The sequence below is a fragment of the Molossus molossus genome, unplaced genomic scaffold (genome assembly GCF_014108415.1).
Source record: "Molossus molossus isolate mMolMol1 unplaced genomic scaffold, mMolMol1.p scaffold_m16_p_13, whole genome shotgun sequence".
Lineage (NCBI taxonomy): Eukaryota > Metazoa > Chordata > Mammalia > Chiroptera > Molossidae > Molossus > Molossus molossus.
In genome coordinates this window covers 73,457,756-73,482,503 of record NW_023425348.1, presented here as the reverse complement: position 1 = coordinate 73,482,503, position 24,748 = coordinate 73,457,756, and the positions used below count along the sequence as shown (strand labels likewise).

Sequence of the window (24,748 nt, the reverse complement as noted above, 5' to 3'; positions counted from 1 at the left end):
CACAGAACAGAGTATCAGACTGTATAAACACAAATCCACATCAGACACACTGTAGAGAAACTGCATACTACCAACAATAAGAAGACATCGTAAAAGCTTTCAGAGGAAAAAATCAGGTTACCTCAACGGAATGACAGACTGAGAGCACACTTCTCAGCAGCTGCTACAGAGATCAGAAGATAATGGAGAAACATCTTCAAAAAGCTGAGGAAAAATAACTGTCTAGAATTTTGTATGTAGCCAAACCATCATTTAAGAATGAAGGAAAAGCATTCTTTAGACATATAAAGGCTAAGAAAATTGACCACCTATTGATGAGTTATTACAAAATGCAGTTCATTAAGAAGAACAGTGGACACAGAGGCAGCCCATGGGCTACAAGAAACAATTAGAACAGAAACTGATAAAAATGTTAACTATTAATCATTCACAAGGTCATTTCTGAGTGTTTATAAAGGTGTAAAACTCAAACTCTAAAAAAGAATTACGGTGAATAGGGAATGTTCAGGGGATTGTTAAAGCATGCTAAGAACTTTGATATAAATAGGAGGAAAAAATACCCAATAATTCTAGACTTTATTGGCAACATTTAATTAAATATGTACCTTAACAACTTAATACACCAAAAAAATATTAAAAAATAGAAATATAATCTACAGTATTCAAAAAATCTGAGGAAACATAGAAAATAATAAAAACTAACATCCAATTGAAGGCAGACACATAACAAGAAAAACAGAAAATAATAAAAACAAACAAAAAAGGTAGAAATAAATCCAAAAGTATCAGTAATTGCAATAAATATAAATGGACTGAAGCCACCTACCAAAAGCAGACTATCAAAATGAATTATTTAAAAATCTGGGTAAATGTGGCTTATAACAGACAGACCTAAAACAAAAACAATAAAAAATAAGGGACAGAAAAATATGCAACATAACAGATACACCCCCCTCACAACCACCAAAAATAGTTGGTACAGCAATACTAACAGGCATACTCAGTAAAAGAACATGGAGGGAAATTTAAAATACTAAGATAACAAATATGCTCTGAAAGTACAGAAACTACTTCATTGTAAACAAGATTTTCACATAGATGGTTGCATATCTTTAGTTAAAACAGTTCAGAACCACCAATATATACTGTTTTAATGAAAGAAACAAACTTATCTGTTAGATAATATCTAGTGAACACAAAAAGAAAAGGTGCTTGTCTAACTCCAAAGAGATTTTTTTACTGAACAAATATTTATGGAAAACACATTAGGGCACCAAGGATACAGAAGTGGGGTGTGGGGGAGGAGTTCAGATTTCTGATCTCAAGAAGCTCATTTACTTTCCAGTGACAAGTTAATTGGAAACTACAGTAGCATTAAGTGAAGTCAGGATGCTACAGGAATATTCAGGATGGGCATCTAATTCAGTTTTGGGAAGGTGAAGGACATCTAATTTGAGCCTGAAAAGACAAGGAGGAGACAATAAAGGAAAGAGGCCGTGATCCAGGCAGAAGGCACAACATACCCAAAGTCCTGGGGACCAAAAAAAACTGGACACTTTGGAGGTTCTGCCTAATAGTACCTGAGAGAAGGGTTGAGATATTAAGATGGTGAGATAAGTAGGAATCAGACCAAAAAAGACTGTTCGTTACATGTCAAATAGAGAAAGCTACAGCACCAGATTATATAATCTTACTTCTTTATATGACAGATGCTTTAGTAGTTAAAATAGATTGTACTTCCAAAGGGGAAAAAAATCACACTTTTATATGTTTCTGCTGTAACCATGGAGAAAACAGTTGAAGTAGGCAACCTAGCAATTAAATACTTCTTCTAGACACCTAGAAAGGAAATTCTTGCCACAGAAAAAGACACAAAAAAAAGATGTTTTATCACTTGAGCTCATCTATTTCAAATTCCAAACATACTTAAAGAACAACCCACAAATTCAATTTCAGCCATAGGTCAACCTAGATGATTTTGCTCTTGTTCCCGAATTCTTATAATAGTTGTAATTTCCAATGAATCGGAAATTGCATTATAAAATGTTATGTTGCTACTATTAATGACTTTTTTAAAAGTTAGGGTTTCCTCTATTTACCAGACTATGAGCTTCTTCACAACAGGAACAGGACACATCTTAAGTATTTTATAATCTACCTCATTCCCCAGGCTAGTATCTCACAGATAATGAGTCTGAGATTAAAACACTTCAGAAAAAAATTGCAATAATTTCACACATCTTCATTTCCTCATAAGGTATACATCAAACTGTCAAATTTAAAACACCATATTATTACATAAGAGCAATATAGTCCCAATTTATCATGAAACTAAGGTTCTATCTATCAATTAATCAAACATAATGTAAATGTAAAAAAAAAAATTCTGAGACCAAATAATGAGCCATGGAGACTCCAGATATACTCAGTCTCAGCCTTGATCAACAATTTAGCACTATAATTTAGAAAAGTGCAAGGCAGAGCAGTTACAAGGAGCTCTTACAACTCAGACACAAGCGCTGACACTTACTAGTAATCTTGACCAAGATACTTAATCTCTATGACTCTCAGAAAAGTTTTGAATGTGCAGCTATATTTTAAAAAAAAATCACAGAACTGGAAATGTTAGGTGAACTCTTCACATACATCTTCAAATAACACTTTGCAACGTCTTTAGACAAAAATGTTAGGTATGTTACTAATAACCATTAAGAACTGAGACTCATTCTAGCTCCCTAGACCATACCCTGTATTTCAAACAGATCACTCAACAAATAGTAGTGTACAAGGCATTATACTAAGCAGTGGGTGTAAGTACAACCGTAAGATACAGTCTGTCTACGACAAGTTCATAGCTGAGAGGAGAAGACTAGGAAGCTAGGACAGCGCCATGGCTGGCGTGAGGTGACAGGCGGCTCCTCGGCTGCCTTGTTGACTGCTGACTGGTTGTAGAACGAGATGGCAGCCTTGCAGTGTCCCGTGCCAACTCCTTGTGGTGCAGACGAGGTGGAGCGGGCCTGGAGCGAGAGTGCGGGCCCCAGGAGGGGCCGAGCAGAGGCCCGCCCGGGGGCCGCTCCCCAGCACCGAAGCCAGCAGCATCATCCTGTTCCTGTCCCGATGGGCAGCTGCCAGAGCTGAGGAGTGGAGGATAGAGGCTTCCTTTTCTCTTTAGACATTCTGGGTATGAAGTATAGTCTTGATGAAACACAGTTAATGGTGGTGTTTAAGTTATTAACTAAACACATCCTGTGCCTTTCACAAAATAACTTTGTTCTGCCAAAAATCAAGAATAAAAGTCTGCATTTAAAAGATGTGTGTGGTAGTCCTGGCTGGTTTGACTAAGTTGGTTCGAGCATTGTCCCTTGCACCAAAGGGTCCTGAGTTCAATTCCCAATTGGGGCGCTTATGGGAGGCAATCAACTGATATTTCCCTCTATCCCTCCCTCTCTCTCTTTAAATCAATAAAAACACATGTCCTTGATTGAATGAGGATAAAAAAAAAAAAAATGATATGTGTGTGGTAGTAGTGGCAGGGGAGAGTTAGATTAATCTGTAAGACCAAATAAATCAAGCCTACCTCAATGTTCATTAAAGAAAAAAATCTCTTTTTTTACTGTTGAACCATGACAACCATGATTAAAGAGAAAAATAATTCAATTGTTTATTCAACAAATATTTAGTAGCTGCCCCTATGTGTAATACACTGCAGTAAAAAATAGTAAGACAGACCTGCTTCAAGAAGTCCCTAATCTGATTGAAGAAGAGTAGGAACAAATACATAGCAATGCCAATTCCATCCAATCAGTGCCTACAGCAGTGTGAGAAGACAGAGGAGGGATCCCTACTCAGCAACTTTGCCAACTCTTTTCATTTCATCACACACGAGGAAAGGATATTACTTGTAGGGCCCAAGACCCCAGGCAACCTGGCTCCCAGGCCATGTGAGGTTCTGCCCAGAGGGCTGAAGGCATGAGTAGCACTTTGAGAAGGAAACGGCTAGGCCAAGTGATAACTCCCTTACATCCTTCTGACCGCTCCCATTTTATTGCATTGTTCATTTCAAGTACCCGATACATGTGGTGAGTGGCTACTGTACTAGGCAGTGCAGACAGAACACTTCCATTACCATAGAAAGTTCTATTGAGTAATACTGTAATCCAGAATTCCACTCACCAATTCTAAAATAACGACAAAACAGAAATACTAACAGTAAGAGTAAAAAAAAGAGCATAATGATGCAATGCTATTTAGCACCAAAAGTAATGAATTGCTGACACATGCTATAACATGAAAGAACCTTAAAATCATGTTAAATGGAAGAAGCCAGTCATAAAAGACTATATATTATGTGATTCTATTTACATATGTCCAGAAAAGAAATATTTGAGAGATAAAAAGCAGCTCTGGGTTGTTTAGGGCTGGTGATGTAGGAAGAAAGTAACTGCAACCAGGCACCAGGTATCTTTTGGGGTGATAGAAATATTCTAAAACTGAACTATGGTGATGGTTGCAAAACTCTATACATTTACTAAAAGTGATTAGATTGTGCAATTAAAACAGGTGAATGTTATGTTGTGTAAATTATACCGAAATAAAGCTGTGTGAAAATAGAAGTGTACTGAAAAAATGTTGGTATTTGTGAATAGCTGTTTCAAAAAATTTCCATTTTAGCACCCAAACACGTTATAAAAATACCCCAAAATAATAGAAATCAAAGCCTCTTCTACAGTAGATGCCAGAAACCCATATAACTTCTAGTGGTACCTAGTGATAACACATCAGTAAGAAAATCCTTCAAGACAGTTTTACTTCTGAGTTTTACATACGATCTTATAGTCTACGACTTACATAAACCTACTTGAAATAGTAAAAATTCCCTGTCACATGACCGAGGGAATGCCCACATAAAATGCTGCAGCAGCAACCCTCACTGAAGAAGGCCACTCGTACTTCAGGCCCCGCGTGACTGCGTACTCCACACCCAGCGGTCTCAGCCGGGCTGCCTTCCAGTGTTCCATGACGTGCTCTGAACTATCTCCAGAAACAATGCTTTTCATACACGCAAATATTCTCTCACCAAAGGGGCAACAAGAATATTTTCTTCCTTTCGAAACATTTTAACCAATTTGACCATCCACATGATGAAAAGTAAACTATATCCACTTTAATGAAACTGAAACTATCAGAAGCACGCTTCCCACCCCAACAGCTCAATGCACCTTTCAAGAGACACCGTGTGTTACCTAGCACTTCTGAAGTGCTACCAGTTTCTCTACTAGTTTATGATGCATATTCTTTACTTACTCCTCGGACTAAAACTAAATATTCTAATACTCATCATAAAACTACTTTTCAAACATTCATTAGATCAACCAAGACAGAAATAATTTATATGCGATATTACTGCATGTTTCTGTGACTTAAAAAAAAATGAAATTAAGTAATCAGAATTCTAAACTCAGGAATATACCGTAGATCTCATCTAGTTCAACTCATCCCCAGACAGCGCATGGCAGAGTGGGACCCAAAGGACAAACCTGAGTCCTAGGCCAGCGTTCCTTTCATTGCCCAACTGCCCTGACTTACAACACATGCGCACACACAACTTCAGTGACAGTAGCTGGGAATAAGTCTCAGGTTTTCAAGAAACGTTAAAGTACAACTGAACCTTTAATAACCATTAAAAGTTATTAGATTAGCCTTTGCTTCAAAAAAAATAAAATTAGATTCACAATTAAATACATTATTCTTTTTCATGAAAAAAAAAATCTCAATCCTCTTAATGTCTGAATGTCTAAACTCGTGGTTTTATAATGGTGATCATACATTGATAAGATCTCAAGACATATTTTAAAAACATAGCTAATATGAGAAAAAGGTAAACGAGAAAAAACGTTTGTGTCAGAACATAAATTATTTTAATACAGAATGACCAAACCAAGTTATTATAAATATGTGAAGTACTAAAAACAGGCCTGGCAGGTTTGGCTCAGCAGTCAGAGCGTCAGCCCACAGACCAAAGAGTCGTAGGTTCCATTCCGGTCAAGGGCATGGACCTCGGTGGCAGTTCATCCCTGGCCGTGATTGGGTGGTGCAGGACGCAGCCAATTGGTGTGTCCCTGTCACATTGATGTCTCTCTCTCCCTCCCTCCCTCCCTCTCTCCCACTCTGTCTGAAAAAAACAAAAACAAAAACCACATACAGTACTTAGACATATATAGTCATACCCATGGGTACAGTACATGTCAATAAAAAGTAAATTACAGTTGGCCCTCATTTATCGAGATTAATCAGTTCCAGACTCTACCGCGATAAATGAATTTCCCGGAGAGGGATTCTTTATTTATACATAGTCGTCCCTCGCCACTTCGCGCTTCGACTGTTGCAGCTCCACTCTATCGCGGTTTTTTCAAATACAGTATAGTATTTCAAATACAGTATGGTATTTCAAATACAGTATAGTATTTCAAATACAGCATGGTATTTCAAATACAGTATGGTATTTCAAATACAGTATAGTATTTCAAATACAGTATGGTATTTGAAAAAACCGCGATAGAGTGAAGCTGCGACAGTCGAAGCGCGAAGTGGTGGGGGACAGCTGTATGCTCAATTAAATCACAAGTTGATGAACTTAAAAAAACAGGTTGAAACAAAGGTTGAGACTGATCTCAACTATGTGTAGTGTATTAGCAAACGAACTCCTCCTCAGTTAACAGGACACAAAATTTAAAGAGCAACCTTCAGGGAAATGTGCTCCATGGGCTTAAAGAACATCATATCCTGTCCTACATAAAAATAGCACATTGCAATCAAAAGGAAAAAAGAACAGAATGATGAGGCCATTTGTCTCCCGGCTTTTCATCATACTCTCCATATTCTAATGGGTGTGAATAACTTATCAGATTGCCAGTGAGCCAGAAGTGTGAGAGATAAATGTGGTCCGAAGAACCCTCTCATCTACTTGCCTTTCAGTTCTTAAAGTGTGAAAAAATTTAATCTTTTATAATAACCCTGAAAGGCTGTTCTGTGTCTGAATTATTAATTAATGACACCAACATTCTATCATACTTAATATGGAAATAGCCAAAGCCCAGCAATTTATCAAGAAAAAATAAGTTAAAAATAAAATCCAATTAATTAAATTATTTATAAAGGTAAAACTTTCTTAGATACTGGTAATTATTTTAAAAGATGGCAACAGCCACACAGAGCCAAATACTAGATGTGCTTCCTAATGAAGCTGTTTCCTAATGGCTGTTTCAATGATATGACTTACCTTTCTCAAATTCTAGAAAATTCTCTGCCATTTTTTCTTTGAACATTACCTCTTCCTCATTCCCTCTTTTTTCTCCTTCTGGAATTCCTCCTTTTGGATTACTGATTGATTCTCATTTTATTCTTCATGTCTCAACTTCTCTTTCATATTTTCTACTTCATTATCTCTCTGAGCTATATACAAGCTAATTTTTTCAGGTTGGTCTTTAGTTCACAAATTCTTTGGTCAGTCATGTTTAACCACACTTTAACCCAACCTTCAGTTTTTGTTTAATTTTAGAGACAATATTTTCTTTCCTAAAAATTCTCTGTCCTTTTCAAATCTGCCTCATCTTCTTAGATAGTGTTTGTCTTTTTTTATATTTTAAATTCTTTCTCTTCGATGTTTAATCATTTCAAACATACATTTTTATGGATCTAGTAATTCCAAATAATGGAAGCTCTTGGGAGTCTAGTTCCGTTGCTTATTATGTCTAAGGGCTTTGGCCAGACAGAACTCCCAGAAGCTGAATTGCCTGGAAGTCGACAAATTCTCTTCTCCAGGGTTTACTCTGTTTTGCAGTTCCTCCAGAAATGGGGAAGAGCCTGCTTCCTCCGTTCCCTCCACAGCTTCATCAACTGAATAGCTTGTCAAACTTTCTCATTTCTGTCACTATGTTTGGTAAGAAATGCTATCTCAGCGTAGCATTAGTTTGCTCATTTCTTATGAGTATGAGATTAAGTTTATTTTCATATGTTTAAAGGCAATTTGCAATTCTTTTTCTGAAAACCATATGTTCATATATCTTTCCTGTTTTCCCACTGAGTTAATAGTTTTCTTATTCTCTAAATTTTGGGGATATTAACCCTTTGTGATAAAAATTGAAAGTATCTTTCTCCAATTTGTCACTTGTTTTTTACTTACTGTATTTTCAGCTGTATAAAAGTTATGACTTTTATTGTCAAATTTATAAACATTTCCCTTATCACATTTGGAATCTGGGCTGTAGTTAGGCTGTTTGGTTCATGTCCAGGTTCAGAGGAATTCACCATTTTTCCCTAGTACTTGTATAGTTTCATTTTTGTACACTAGTTCATTTTTAATTTTTCTTTGGCATAGTAAGAAGACTAAATCTAATATTATTTTCCCTCATTATGCACGAAGTACCCATGTGCAACTGTTTATTTCCTCATTTTCTATTCAGTTCTATTAGTCTGTCTTTTTTTGTACCAATACCATAGTTTTAATTATGCGGGTTTAACAGTAAGTTTCAATATCTAGTAGGGAAACAGTCCTCTTCCACTGCTCTTCTTTCAAGAGTTTTCCTTATTTTCTTTCCTTATTTGTTCTTTCCAATGAAAGTTATAATCAACTTTCCCAGTTCCAGAAAACACACACGCACATACACACACACAAAATCATCATAAAGCTATAAATTAACTTAAGGGACTGACAAATGTATGATGTTGAAAGTAAAAGTATAATAACTAAAACTTGGGGGAAAAAACACCTTAAAATATTTTGCCATTTTCTGCTTGTGGAAAGCTCCAGGCTGAACCCAGAAAACTTTTGCTACATTACCAGGGAAAATTTTTATTTAAACAAACTTAGATTAACCAGCAGAGGAACTCAATTTATTTCATTTATCATGTATTGTGTAATACAACTGATTTTTAAAATGATCGAATAACACAAGGCATCAGTAATGCACTGGCTCACCTTCCTTCTTCAGCCATTTCACAATGTTACCTTCTTCCATCGTCGGGGACAAGGATGGCATTAGTATTTTAATAGGATCAACTGAAATTGAAAAAAGGAAAGATTAGCCACAAAAGAAATAATGCACCTCACAGGACAAAGCATCAATAAAAAGTTCAAGTAAATTACGTAGTGCCAAATTCAATTTGAAAAATAAAATATTCCAAAGTTGGAAAGACTCCCAACTGGTCAAACTAAGTATCCAGGAAATAGTATGAAAACATGAAGTTCTTCACTTTTAAAAAAATAACCCATTCATTCCTCAGATTATTCAACAATATGACCCCAAAAAGCAAAACACCACTGCATAGCTAACATATTTCAAATGTGGAAAAGAACAGAAAGGGTTTTCTTTTTTTTCCACTGATATTTTAGGGTTAAAAGCAAGGGTACTGAACAATCATATTAAATGAGGTTAGTTATTTCCTTTGGGAATTAAGCTAATTTTAGCGTAATTTCAAATGAAGCACTCCTGTGGCTTCATGACAAAGGAACTCCGCCTGGGAAGCATTTGGAAGGAAGCTTCTGTCCTCTTTCCGTTTTTCATTCTTTCCTCCCTAAAGGACTAGGAAGAGGACAAGGGCCTCAGCCTTGTCCTCCTTTTCTTTAAGAACTGCCTACTGTCGGTACCTGCAGCTTCCTCTGAGCCAGCTCTTCCACGTGCTGGAGCAAATGGAGCTGCCTTTCAAGGGCAGATTGCAAGCCACCTCTCTCAGTGCCTCCCACGGGGACCCCATGGATGGGAGAACGCAATTCAGGTGTGTGTGTTTGCTTTGTCTACAAAAACTTTCCCCTCAAACAAAAGCCCAAAGTCTAAACACGGGGTTGTACTGGGAAGTCCAACTACAGAAGGCCACATTCTCCAATCTAATAAAACCATCAGCTTTAAGACTGTTACTTTTTATTTCTATGAGGTTTTTTTGCCTCTCTCTCAATTGGTACCAAATTCTAAGAACAGAAAATAATTATCATTCCTAATATTACAATAATAGAGCCCCAACCAAACTCCAAATAAACACACCCATTTCATCAACTACAGTCTGGACTGATTGAGGGATTTGAATTCTGCCTAACTCTCAAGGCTGTTCTCTATTACATTGTACTACCATTACAAGTAAGGATCATGGACTCACCACTGGTTGTTTATAGCCTATTCACCCAGAAATTCACACATAACAAACCAGACATACCAAGTCCATGTGAGCATTCTTCTTATGTCCAATCAAATATTCTAATAATCATTTTCCCTACCTTGGGCATAAAGAATTCCTGTACTAAGAAACCACTTTTACTGACAATATTTTTTTAAATATGTTTTCACTGATTTTTTAGAGAGAGAGGAAAGGAGAGATAGAAACATCGATATGAGAGAGAAACATCAATTGGCTGTCTCCTGCATGCCCCTTTACTGGGGATCGAGCCCGAAACCTAGGCATGTGCTCTAACTGGGAATTGAACCAGGACCTCTCAGTCCATGGGATGATGCTCAATCCACTGAGCCACACCAGCTGGGCCTGACAATATTTTTAATTTGGAAGAGAAAAGGCAACCTTTAAGTACATTGTATTTTGGAAATAAGGGAGAAAAAAGCCATATGAGTTCCCTAGCTCCTGATAATAATATTATTCAATAATATTATGAAAGGACACAGTTATCTTAAAAGAAACTGGAGAACCCGTGTACTGCATCTCAATAACCTTCACTGTAAGTTTCATTTGATTTCCAAGCAACTTCTAGTTGAAAAGCAAATTATGTCTAGAATATAGCTGTTAAAAGTCTCAGATTTTTCTTAGTAAAATAAGTCCTCATGGACTAAAATAGGCACTAAATAGGCACTAAAATTCAGATATTAAATAAGTACAAAATAATGCAGAATACTATGTACAAACTCAGGGCATTGTTGTCTATAAAATACTGAAGCACTAAATTCTTCAGTGAAGTGAATTAGAATTAGGGAAGGTGCACTTAGGGAAACACACACACACACACACACACACACACACACACAGAGGCAGACTTATATTGTAACATTAGTGATGTATTTCCAAATCCAAACCATAACAAGCCTACACTTAATTGCAAGAATTCTTTAAAAGTACTCAAAGCATTATACAGTCAATACATTAGAAAATAATAAAATGAGCTTTCTGATCCCCTACATTATTTATGTATATATCACTTTTTTCACTTTTTTACATGGCTTGCTTAAAAAAAAACAAAACATGAAATATTTGCCTAAAGAATGCACAGCCAGCCTAAGCCTGAGCATTTTTTTTTTTTTTTTGATCCTCACCCAAGGACATTTTTCAACTTTTTGTTCAGATAGAGTGGGAAGGAGAGAGGACGAGAGAGAGAGAGAAACATCTACGTGAAAGGGACACATCAGGTGGCTGCCACCCGCACGACCCAACCAGGGCCAGGGACAAACTGCAACCAAGGTACGTGCCCTTAGCGGGAACCAAACCTGGGTCTCTCTGGACCACAGGCTGACGCTCCAACTGCTGAGCCAAACCGGCCAGGGCTGAGCATTTAATTTTTTAAAGCTTACTGTGATGAACTGAGTTTTGGAAAAAAAACACAAAAACAGAACCCTACAACCTAAGAGCACCATGACAAGAAGCCAGCCTCTCCTTGGAAAACACAGCTTAAAAGAAATTCCAATTTGTTTCTTCTAACAAAAAGGTCAAGGTTGGCATTATAAGATAGAATATTTCATATGCACACACATATTAAATTTATATCAAATGGAGTTCCACTTCAATGATTCTACGTCCAGATTCCAATTTATGACAAATACTAAATCAATTCTCTCAAAACAAAGTCTGTCTTCAATATTTTTACATCTTGGTTCTAGTTGCCATGATACAATTCATATTTATTTTATGATTCTGCCATTATAATCTCTCACCTAACAGACCTTCCCATTTCCATTATTCCTGACATTAGGACTATATTATAAAACTTTTAAATTTATTATTATTTTCCAAATTACCACATCAAAAGCCTCAAAATTGTTCATAATTTAAAAATAAAGAGAATGTAATAATTCCTTATACAGCCACCCTTCATGGATAAATTGAAATTGCTTCTCTGAATAATGAAATAAAATATAAAAACTGTGTAATAGATCACTATCCTTACACTGAAACGAAGGTGACAAAAAACAAAGACAGACATTTTGGACATCTCCATTATTCAGTACTATCTTTCTATTGATTATACTGGCTTACTATGGAAAGTAAAATATGCAATGTACCTTCTGATTAATCTAACCAATCGATCCTCAAACTGTCATGCTGGAAAATGATTTCAAACATAAGCATTAATTTACTAATAATGGTACATATTTCATTCTAATATATCCTCTCTCAACTGGAACATCATACACATCTTTTTTAAATGTATTTTTCCTTGGAAAAGTAATTATACAAGCATAATATCAGCTTTGAGTGACAGGGCTGCACATAATTAATATCCGCCCTTTAGGGTGGCCATAAATTCCCCTGAGATAGTGTGGGTTTTTCTAGACTCCTCCGACTTTTAACTTATATCTAATATTGTTTAATTTCACAAGAAATTGAATATAGTTTCCCTTTTTTATTCCAGTAAGCAGCACATTCTACCTTTCTTCTGTCAAATTGAGGAGGCCTTGAAATGTGCACCCGTTATATTTCCTACAAACAACTGGGCACATCTATGGGTAAGAATAAAGGAAATGTGCCCCCTCCCCCCACCACTGGTCATACGGGTTACTTAAATCAATAAAAATGCCACAATTAGTAAAAAATACCCAATTTTTTAGTCAGAATTGAATCCCTTTGAAGTAATTTCGTTGTTCTACTCCATTCTATCAAGCTAACAAACTAATGGCTTATAAAGTCTGTCCTTCTGTGGCAGTTTAAAAAATATTTAAGATGAGTATGGTATTGTACAGTTCTAGTTTATATGTAAACATGTTGATTTTTAAAAGCAGAATCTCATAAATCATTCAAACTGTCTTAATCTTTTTTTTCTTCAACAGAATGACACAATAAAATTTTTTGCTTAGCACATTGCTGCGTTACCTGCCGCACTGGGCACAAGAGCAATCTATCAATCCTGAATTTTACAGCAGTTTCTCTAAGCAACTCTTACACTTCCTCAAATTTGCTCTTTCAGTCTTTCTACAGCATAATTATGTCTTCACATCAAATACAGTACACTAATCTAATTCTAGTTTCTTATTCCCTAAAGTATTTCTTTTGCCCTAAGAGCAAAACACTCATACTTCATGGAAATCAACTATATCAAAGCTTTAAATCGATTATCTGTATATCAGTTCTAAAAGTTCTCAAGATTTAAAAAAAAAGATAATATAAGCAGACAACATACAAATGCAGATCAAATTGCTTTTATGCAGATCAAATGGCTAATAGGAAGCAGATCTCAGCTCCATTATGCTGACTAAAGAAATGAAGAAAATTCAGCAGTTTACATATGGTACAGCTCGAGAGTCATTCTAGTCCATTTACACTACTATAATCCAAACACAAAAATCATGAAATAAGATAGACCAAATGAAGAAGGAAATTACCCAGTACTTTCTTAGTGTGGCTCCCTGTTCCTCATATTAATTTGCTTCTTCTCTAATAGGGAGAGATGCCGCTCATTTAATCATCCCTCTTTTCAAGGCAAGAAGTCATTAAGTATAATTGGACCTTTATTCCATTCAAAGAAAACAATTCTGCCATCTTCAGGCTGAATAAAATAAAGCAGAATGAAGTGTATGGGTAATTTAAAAATCAACACCGGGGCAGAGAATAATATTAACACTGCAGTTTTGAATAAAGGCAGCCAAAGCAATTTTTTTTAAATGGGTACTTGTCATGTTAAGTCTTCTTTATTCAAATACTTATTGTGGTGCAGTATTGGTCTAAGAATACATTGAAAATATCAATGGATAACGACAGAAAATGTACACATAATAGTTTGTGTGAAAATAGCATTTATAAGTTCTAGCATAGTACAAAAACATATAAGTGATGCCCCAAACAGTGTATATATAGCATAATCCAATTTCTACCTGCTTAGTTTGTACAATAAGACTGAAAGGATATACTCCAAAATGACAGTAGTAATCTCTAGTTGGTGGTATTATTATAAGTGCCTTTCATTATGTTTGTTTCTTATAATCTACATGTTAACTTTCTACAATAAACGTATCTAATTTCACTCCCTCTCCAAAACTTATCTAACACAAAGTTAAAAATGTGCTTTTGTTATTTTTAGACACAAATCCACAAGGACAGGGAGAAAAGCAACAATGGAATAAAATTTTAGAAGCAGAAAAGGAAATAACTGACTAATGAGGCTCCAGAAAGCCAAACCTAGTGCTGGGTGACAACCCACCCTCCTTCAACCGAAGACTGAACGATGAGATGGTTTTCCCTGCAGAGGGTACTTAAGAATGGAGGTCCAGCCTACACACCCGGGATACACAGACACTACAAAAATAAGTTAACCGGAGAATATCGCACATGACTGGCAATACAGAAAACTGTGCTGAAAGCTGTAAGGTGGTGTGGGATAAATTAGCAAGTTACAGAGAAAACTAAAAAAAAAAAAAATTAAAAACAACCCTGTCAAGAAAAGCAAAAAGAAAAGTAACAATCATAATATGGGACAATATATGACAATTCTCAGTTGTGTAAAATTTGTTCAGTGTAAACAATGGATATGAATTTAACCATCAACTGCAAAAGAATTACATTAGGGAATGGAGGGGAAGGAAGACATGGTGGGATGGCACTGATGAGCAGCTGCCCACAGTTAATACTTAAAACAGAAATAGGGAGAGGAGTCAATACCAGAAGAAAGCTAAAGCTTGTTGCCTTTTTTTTTTCTTTATTGATTTTACAGAGAGAGGAAGGGAAAGGAAGGGAGAGGAAGAGAGAGATAGAAATGTTGATGAGAGAGAACATCGATTGGCCGCCTCTTGCATGACCCCCATTGGGGATCGGGCCCACAACCTGGGCATGTGCCCTGACTGGGAATCAAACTGGCCAGCTCTTGGTGCATGGGCCGATGCTCAACCACTAAGCCACACCAGCTGAGCAAAGCTTGCTGCTTCTAATGAAGACTGGGGAAGTAGGGCAGAGACCTACTGTACTGTTATAAGCCCTTTAGTACTATTTGACTGTTGAAACCAAGTACATGTATTACTATGACAAGTATTTTACTATTTAATAAAATGTTTAAGCAATTTTTAAAAAACGTATTCCACCATTTATCCTAAATTGGTCTATGCCTCAGTTGCCTCTTCGGTAAAATAAAGATTTTTGTGAGGATTAAATATGGTAACACATGCAAAGTCTTTTTTTTTTTTTATTCTCACCCGAGGACATTTTTCCTTTTTTTTTGTTCAGAATGGGAGGGAGAGAGAGGAAGAGAGAGAGAGAGAGACAGAGAGAGAGAAACATCGATGTGAAAGGGACACATCGAGTGGCTGCCACTTGCACGAGCCCACCAGGGTCGGGGACAAACTGTAACTGCGGTACATGCCCTCAGCGGGAACTGAACCCGGGTCTCTCTGGACCGCAGGCCGACGCTCTAACCGCTGAGCCAAACAGGCCGGCGCAACACATGCAAAGTCTTTACAATGGGGCCTGGCAAAGAATAAGTCAGTCTCAATCATGTTAGCTCTTTATTGACAGGCAGCACAGAAACGGTTAAGAGGGTAAACTGTGAAGATGTCCAGACAGTTGTCTGGATGTTATCACATTACCATTCTTGACAATTCCTTCTTCCAGTAATGAGAGATGGATTCACAGGTTAATTTCCACTTCCCAGCCTAAACTTGGTTTCCTTTTTACTCTCTCCTTTACCTAATTCAGCCTTGTTCTTGCAGCTAATGTATACTAACTCATGACCTCTATTTTAACTGTATTTCACATCTGAAAACCCAACTCTCATAAAATCACTGCCAGATGTTTTGGTGGACCATCTATGTTTTAAAAAGCATAATGGAACTACTACCTTCGTTTACAGTACCTCATAGTACTATAGCACCTTACAGTACACTTTAATACCTACTTAATGGTTTCAGGTTATTTAAATAGCAATGGAAAGTCATGAAAAAAAGTTTTTGAGCAAGCAAGAGAAATAACCACAATACGAAATGGGTCTGGCCGGTGTGGCTCAGTGGTTGAGTATCGACCCATGCACCAAGAGGTTGCCGGTTCAATTCCGGGTCAGGACACATGCCCAGGTTGTGGGCCACATCCCCAGTGGGGGGCATGCAGGAGGTGGCCAATCGATGTTCTCTCTCATCGATGTTTCTATCTCTCTCCCTCTCCCTTCCTCCCTAAAATCAATAAAGGGAAAAAGAAATTACAAAAAAGAAAAAGAAACGGAACCTATCTGCAGTTCCATATATATGGCTAATATTCACTTGTCTATGAACAACAACAAAAACCCACATGCTTTGAGATAGTCACTAGAAACCTCACAGAAAAGCTCAAATAAGTACAAAGCGAAGATACCCATGAATGTGCTTCCTTTACTCAATTAGACCATTTGACCTGACAGCTGAAAAGGCACTTAGGGACCAGGTCCTTCTAAACATCTGGCCTTCATCCTTAAATGTGCTCGAGAGGAATGGGAGGGTTTTAAGCTGGGGTATGGGCATTTCTGGAAATCACTTCATGGCACAGAAGTAAAATAAAGGGAAAAAAAAAAACTATTTGTTTATTCACGTGTCATTTATTCAACAAATATTTATTCAGTACCAGCCAGGTAGGTGATTCTAGGGGTTGGAGATATCAAAAGTGAATAAAGACAGACAATAATCCCTATTCTCATGGAGCTTAGCTTCTAAAGTAAGGAGATAGAAAGTAAATAATATGTCTGGTGGTGATATGAACTAAGAAAAGGAAGGAAGGTAAGGGGACAAAGTGACCTTGCAGGAAGTATTTTATCAGCTGATCAGAGAAGCCCTCCCCTGAAAAAGCAAGCAGAACTGAATGGAGGAAGCCATGCACACATCTGATGGAAGAGCCTTCTAAACAGAGGAAATGGCAAGTGCAAAGAATGAGTAGAGTGTGCTTGTTATGTTAAAAACATAAGGAGCGTGAGGACAGGGTGTTTATTTCCCCAGCTATCTCCCTGTGGGGTCTCCTGGGATTGGTTGGGTCCTTTAACTGAAGGGCACAGCTCCATCACTGGGCCTCCCCACAGGCTCCCTCCTTTCTAATTCTGTAACTGCTCCCCTCCCATGCCTCTTCAAGCCTAGAAGTGGTGACAGCACCTTGCTCTAAATAGCCCCTTAGTACAGCACCATCTCTACAGACTGAATTTACAAAAATGATTATTTATTAAACTCAAATTACCTACTTTTAGAGTACCATCTGTTCCCTGCCAGGACCTTATAGAAAGACTTAGAAGGGTAGCACTTAAGTAATGAGAAAAATTTCAAATCACAAGGTCCTTCCACTAGAAGGAACAGCATGAGCAAATGAAAGAAAAGAGAAGTGCAAATGTTTAGGGAAAGGCGAATGATCTGATGAGACTAAATGCACAAGTCAATTTAATCCAAACTCAGATCTGAACTAAGATTTCTAAATTACTGGCTTTATTGTAATCTTTTGTAAAAGTATTCATTAGTCATTTATTTATCAAATCCCTATATTAAAACACATCTTTCTTGTTCTCAGATATGGTAAGTATCCTTGCAAAGTAGCACATCTCTTCTCTGTAGGAAGTGACTAAAATGTTTTTGGAAATAGGTTAGGCAGTATTTATAAATTACAGGGAGAAGCTATGAGGTTCCCTGGAATCACACACAAAATTTTACATGTGTGCATTTTACTGAAAAAGTGGTACAGCTTTTAATCAAATAGATTTGTGCCCCTCTAAAAACCAATGCCTGTAGATTCCTAAGGAAGCTCTCTTGAAGTATAAATTTGCCAACCCTAAGCCTTCCCTGAAAATGTTTCATGTAATACAAGAAAGTCTTTGCAGAAAACTATTGAGATACTAGCTACTACAAATGTACTGCCTTCCAAGCACAAACAGATACACTCCATTTTGTTTACAGAATCTGTCAATTTTTTCATATACTTAGTATCCAATGGCGTATTTGTAAGGAGGCTGGCTAGAACTGTCAGGTAGTTTAAGGCTGCAGAACTATTTCCTCTGAGTGACACTTCAGAAGAGGTTTCCTCTTGCAATACTGGCCTTCTTGTCATTAAACTAAACAATTAAAATTCTACATGAATCCCAGTTTATTTTGCAATCTTGGAATAAGGACAAAAAGAAATCACCACTCCACTTAAGAGTCTACCAAAAGAAGAAACACATGCATAACAGTTTGGGGATTTACACATTTTGTTGTAAAAGGCAAACGAAGCACAAATAATAATAAAGCATATTTAAGAGTATATTATCTAAAAAAAAAAAAAAGTATATTATCTTAGAAACTTACAAACAGGAGGACATTAACATATATTCTCTCTCTTAAATGATCCTGCCACCCTTCATACAGTCTAGAATTTTAGTATTTTAAATTGTTCTAAAATGATGTTATCACGATTGTCACTGAAATACTATTTTACAATGTAAATATTACTAAGATATATCTCACTTCATTAAAAAAAAAGGTGTTCACTTAGAATATATACATGGTAAACAAACCGTAAGCATGACTGACACAATTCTGATGTCTATAGCCAAGTATCATTTGACGCTGAAGTAGATTCTGCTTAAGCTTTGTTGTCAAGCAGTCCTGGGTTGAAACTAGAAGTCTACTATCAGAAGACAGCATTAGCTGTTCTACTAAATGAGTTAACTCATGTAAGATGCTGAGAAGGGAACATGATACATAGTAAGCTCTCAATAAATGCAATTTATTATTCCCAAACCCACTCCCCCAACTTCATTCTTGCTAGCAGAGACCCAGTTTTGTTCAGCTGTATACCTTTCTTGTGAACACGTGCTCTGAGTTGGTGAAACCATCGTGCAGGGTCTTAGTCTGTTCAGACTGCTGTAACAAAATACCTGAGACTGGTGGCTTATAAACAACATTTACTTCTCACAGCCCTGGAGGCTGGGAAGTCCAGGATCATGATGCTGGCGGATCTGGTGTGATGGCTGCTGCAGGTCCATTTCCTATTTCGTGGATGGTACCTTCTCGCCTCACAGTGAGGTCTGATTAGGGACCTCTCTGAGGTCTCTTTTATAAGGATACTGATCCCATTCATGAGGGTTCCAATGTGACCTAAGCACCTCCCAAAGGCCTCCACCTCCTAACATCATCATTTCAACAATTGAATTTTGAGCGGGGACACAAATATTCAGTACATAGTACCCAGCTCCTTGTTAGTCAAAGTCGATCCTTTCCAAGATATCCAACAAAAAGGACACCTTTTCTTCCTCTGGATATTATCATGTGCATAGTTCCAAAGTACACATCCACTTATAACGTTGGGTAAACAGCTAAACCTCACTGAGTCTCTATTTCTTCACCTGCAAAACACAACTAATCCTTTTAGGGTTCTGAAGATGATTAGAAGTCATGCAAGTGAAGAATCTAAAACGATGCCTGGCAAACAGTGAATGCTCTATCATGTGATGGCTACTTGCAATGTCCCACTTTCATATACAGAATGAGATGTTTTCAAGCAATGAGAACATGTACTATGTACTTCCTGATAATCCAAATTTTATTAGTTTCTCCTACTGCTGCTTCTACTAAGATCTCATTTATTCCCTTCCAATTTTCCTTAGATGGTCACACATCTCTCAACCTTGACTAGCCCAGATTTACTTTGGTTAGGTGATCATACTTAGCCACTACTTACCTTAGAACAATTAAACTGAAGAAGCACTTTACTACTGTTCTACTTTAATTAGATTGTCATAGTAACAGACATGTTAATCAGTGATTCCCAACTCATACCTCCTTTTTAAAAAGAAAATGTCCAAACTGCAGCCTTTGAAAGAATCACATCTACGTGCTCTGTGTATGACTGACCTACAATGGGTCATCAGCTTCTCTCCAGGAAATCTGGAATTAGATCGCAGACATGATAGTGCCCACCTGAACTAAACTGAAAGAGCATGGGGCATAAGGGCCTGAATCAGCATTAAGGCAAGACAAGCTGACATTATAGAGAAAGAAAAGCCATGAGTAAACAGATTGGCAAGTTTGCAAAGAACAACAAAGTAAATCAGACCATGAGAGAGAAGACAGGTAATGGGAGCCCTAGAAGAAATGGACAGAATCATCCTAGTTCCCCCATGGCCCAGCAGCATTTCATATATGCACAGTTGTATCCTTAATAAGTCCTATTTTTACTTCAGCTATTCTGTTTGGTTCCACAGTTAAAGGAGAATTCAAAGAACAGTATCAGTCTCATTAGTATCACCATTGAAGCACTTAATAAAGATCAGGCCTAAAACAAGTATCCATGTTTTGGCAGAAATACCATACTCTCAACTCTTTTCAAAGAATCTGTCCCTGTCACAGAACTGCCGCCTAAAACTCAGATGCCTACAGGGAATGAGCAGGTGAGAGAAGTGGGCTAGCAGCATCTTAAGGTTTTTCTTTAAATCTAGACATGCTTTATTTTCATATTACATCTGTAAAAATTTTCTTCCTTATATACACACACCCTATCTGTTCTCTGCCATTTTTCCTGGTCTATCTTTTGTTTTCTGCTTTCTACACAGATTGAGAGACAAGAAAAGAATGACAACTAGAGGTGATGACATATACCCAGGCATATACAGCCTTGCTGACTGGGGAGGCAAGAGAGTACAGGATATAGTGGTAAACTAGGAAGTAATTTTCTACCTAAAGAGAACAATAATTACTCAGTCCTAACCAACTGTCACTATATAGACCCTAAATTTAAAATTTCAAGAGAAGACAAAAATCTAGATGTTTATGTAAAGTTTCTAGTTTTTAAATGTTGTCAATAAATTTAATTTTCTTCTAAAATGATGGAGGTCAATTCACTGGCTGCCAATTTGCAATCCTACTGTGGACCTCTGTGTCCTTTTATAACTTTCTGGATTTTTAGCTTTCCTAGATGTTTATTTAACATCCATAATACCAGGCCTGTAGCTATATATTAAGCAAAGCACTACAAAGGCTGAACTTCATTTACTTTTCTCCTCAGATGTTATTTTAAACTCAATATGTTATTCCTCAGTAAGAACTTAAAACCAGTATTATTAACATCTTAGTTATTAATTAATTAAGTTCCAAATCATGCCATTTAGTCTGAAAGGGCAGCAATGGAAACTTCAAAATTAACTGCCTAGACTACTTTGAAAAACTGTTTATAGAGGCTATGTTACTTATGTAAATACCACATCTGGCCTCTGGGCCTTTGTATCTGCTGATCTTTTAGCCTGGGAAGGCTGCCACCTCTAGGAAGCCTTCTTTTGTATACCCCTATTATTCTGAACTTACCCCTCAGAGCTCACTACACACACTATTGAAATCATGCTATTATTGTTTATCTCCCCAAGCAGACTATACACTCCTAAAGGATAAGGTCTATTCAGAATAATGTCTATGCATCTCTAGAGCATGGCAAAACAAAAACTTGTAGGTGAAAAGGTAGGAGACAAATTCTGGCTCAGTATTAGGGAAAAAAAAATCCAAAACTTTTTTATTTTATTCTCACTCAAGGACATTTTTCCATTTTTTGTTCAGATAGAATGGGAGGGAGAGAGAGGAAGAGAGAGAGAGAGAAAGAAACATCGACGTGAAAGGGACACATAGAGTGGTTGCCCCCCACACGACCCAACCAGGGCCGGGGACAAACAGCAACGGAGGTACGGGCCCTTAGCAGTAACCAAACCCTGGTCTCTGTGGACCACAGGCCAACGCTCTAACCACCAAGCAAAACCGGCCAGGGCATCCAAAACTTTCAAATAACTTAGAGCTACCCAACAACAAAAGCAGCTTCTGTCGTAGGCAGAATAATGTCCACAGCCTCTCACCACTCCGTGAAAGATGGCCAGGTTCTAACACCCAGAACCTGTGAATATGAACATGGCAAGGGAGAATAAGGTTTAAAAAGGAACCTTTTTAAGTTGCCAAACAAGTGACCCTGAGATGGGGAAAGCACTCTACATTATCCATGTGGACCCAATGTAATCACAAGGGTCTTTATATGTGAAAGAGGGAGGCACTAGGAAAGTAATACCACTTCCTTGGGATGTAGTGTCCTCTTCCTTACAGATGATGTTCAAGCAAAGTTAGATACACTGTTCATGGTGTGGCGGGATGGGAGAGGGCACGATGTCACCATACATCAGATAAGGATTGCCTAAGTGAGTTTCTAAAGGCATGGCTCCTTAAACTGGTTCTAAGGAAAACCTCTGAGCCTGCATGAACATATACCCCTTTCTCTGTAGAGAGGATCTAGAACATTCCAATAGTCTCAAAAAAAAAATGTGTTTTACAAACATATTTATTTCCACCATGGGCTTTTACTTGTCCAAGATTTTCTAAGGCAGAGAGTCTTAAAGTGTAGCCCAACAAACACCAACATAAAACACCAAAACTCATCTAAGACTGTAAAATGCAGATTGTTGAATTCCACCCCAGACAATCTCTGGGAGCTGTAGGAAAAGTTCAGTACTCAATAAACTAATAAACTGGGAGGAAAAGGAATTCTATACATAGTTAAAGAATCACTGTTCCAAGTATTTTATGAAACAGTAACCTGAAGAAACTGAAATAAATTGTTCCCATCACCAAATTTTCAGAGATCTCAGTGCACTCACCTTACTGTGGGACTTTGTAAAACTTTTTTTTTGAGCCTTGATAGCCCAGAATATGCACCTAATTTTTTATAATAAAATTCATTCTGTGGCCGCCACCAACAAATCATCAAACAAGTGTTGGCGAGGGTGTGGAGAAAAGGGGACTCTAGTGCACTGCTGGTGGGAATGCAGACTGGTGCAGCCACTATGGAAAACAATATGGTGTTACCTCAAAAAAATTAAAAATTGAACTGCCATTTGACCCAGTGATCCCGCTTCTAGGAATATACACTAAGAAGCCTGAAACACCAATCAGAAAGAATGCATGTACCCCCATGTTTGTAGCAGCACTATTTACAATAGCTAAGATCTGGAAACAGCCCAGGTGTCCATCAGTAGATGAATGGATAAAAAAGCTGTGGTACATATACACAATGGAGTACTATGCAGCTGTAAGAAAGATCTCTTATCCTTTGAGATGACATGGAGGGACCTGAAAAGTATTATCCTAAATGAAACAAGCCAAGCAGAAAAAGACAAATACCACATGATCTCATTTATATATGGAATATAATGAATATAACAGTCTGAGGAATAGGGTAGACCCAGAAACACGGAAGTAGGGTACAGACTGACAACCCTCAGAAGAGGGTTGGGGTGGGGGTGGTAAGAGATAAACCACACAACTTATATGCATGTATGCATAACCAATGGACATGGACAACAAAGCTGGGGATGGGGGGTGGGATGGGGAGGAGGGTGTCAATGGGGTAAAAAAAGAGAAACATCTGTAACAAAAAAAATAAATTAATTAAAATAAATAAATAAATAAAAGTTATACAATAGGAAAAAAAAATTCATTCTGCGCAGTACCAGAATGATTGGCAGATAATATGTCACATTCAAAAAGTGTTAGTCCTATGACCCCGCCTCATCCGCGTGCAAAGAAAAATAATGCCCCACATGCTACATTACCTACTGTTAAATACTGGAAGAATTGCTAATTGTGTCAATATAATTACGAAATGCTGATTTCCTGTAATAACCTTCATGGTATGATTTTCCCTCCTAACTTTCCACTCTTTCATGCTCATGTTTTGCCGGGCCTATGTCTGTGATGCGGTAGGCATTTACAAATTAGGTCCTTTACTAGTTGTTATGTAAGGCACCCCGAGTGGCCTAGAAGAAAAGATCTCTCACTAGAGAAAGGCCAAAAGAATGAATGGGAACAGCCAAAAGTGGCTTTTGAATCTCAGCCACCTAAGGCAGCTTTTCCCTGACAGTGATGCTAGACAACCCTAAAGGAACCTGAGACCTGAATGCGACGGGGCCCGAGAGAAGGACGTTTAGGACCTAACTCTGCGCCTCACACACAAAAATAAATACCAAGGCAAGGTCAAGAGAAGCCATACCAACGAGGGGGCCAGAGACGGAGTCAAGGTCTCCCAGCTCCCAAGAAAGCCCTTCGGGCCATGCACTTATCAGGAGACCAAGTCAGCGGACCCCTTCCCGAGAAAAGGCAATGGGAACAGGGAGTACTGCGTACCTCCACACCCAAATGCAGGCCCTCAGTCAAAAAGCCCCTGACCTAGGCCCAGTGTTCAGTTACAGAGAAGCTGAGTGAGCCCCGGTCACTCACCCCGCAGCCACTGCGTGCTGTGAAACCATCTCCAACTAGCTCCGCGGGCGGCGGACCACCCAGCAGCTCCCTTAACGAGCCCCAGGCCTCGCCGGCCGCCAAAGCCCATGAGAGAACGCAGCATCCCCAGGTCACAGCCTAGCCTCCAGGAGGCCGCCATCTTCCCGGTCTTTCCAAGGGATGCCCGCAGCACAGCCTGATCGCTCTGTCATCAAGCCCCTCCCAGGCCCCGCCTCTCACCCGGTTAGCCACGCCCCCTAAGCGCAGTCGTGCCTTTTGAGTCTCCATCCAAGCCTCCTAGCCCCACCTCCAAGATCACTGGCCCCGCCTCCCAG

General features: G+C 38.0%; 1 protein-coding gene across 4 annotated transcripts in view; it reads right to left on the bottom strand.

Moving 5' to 3' along the window:
- Positions 1-24,579, bottom strand: part of PDHX (pyruvate dehydrogenase complex component X) — a 62,018-nt gene extending 37,439 nt beyond the window's left edge. For 2 of the 4 annotated variants that reach the window (XM_036259220.1, XM_036259223.1), the window contains exons 1-2: positions 24,414-24,573; positions 8,978-9,058 (exon numbers count right to left, since the gene is read on the bottom strand). In XM_036259220.1, the coding sequence (XP_036115113.1) occupies positions 8,978-9,058; positions 24,414-24,573 (241 nt within the window). Of the gene's footprint in view, positions 1-8,977; positions 9,059-13,589; positions 13,748-24,413 lie in introns of those variants that run through there. The other 2 variants (XM_036259221.1, XM_036259222.1) reach the window with 2 other exon arrangements.
- Between the last annotated feature and the right edge of the window lie 169 nt (positions 24,580-24,748).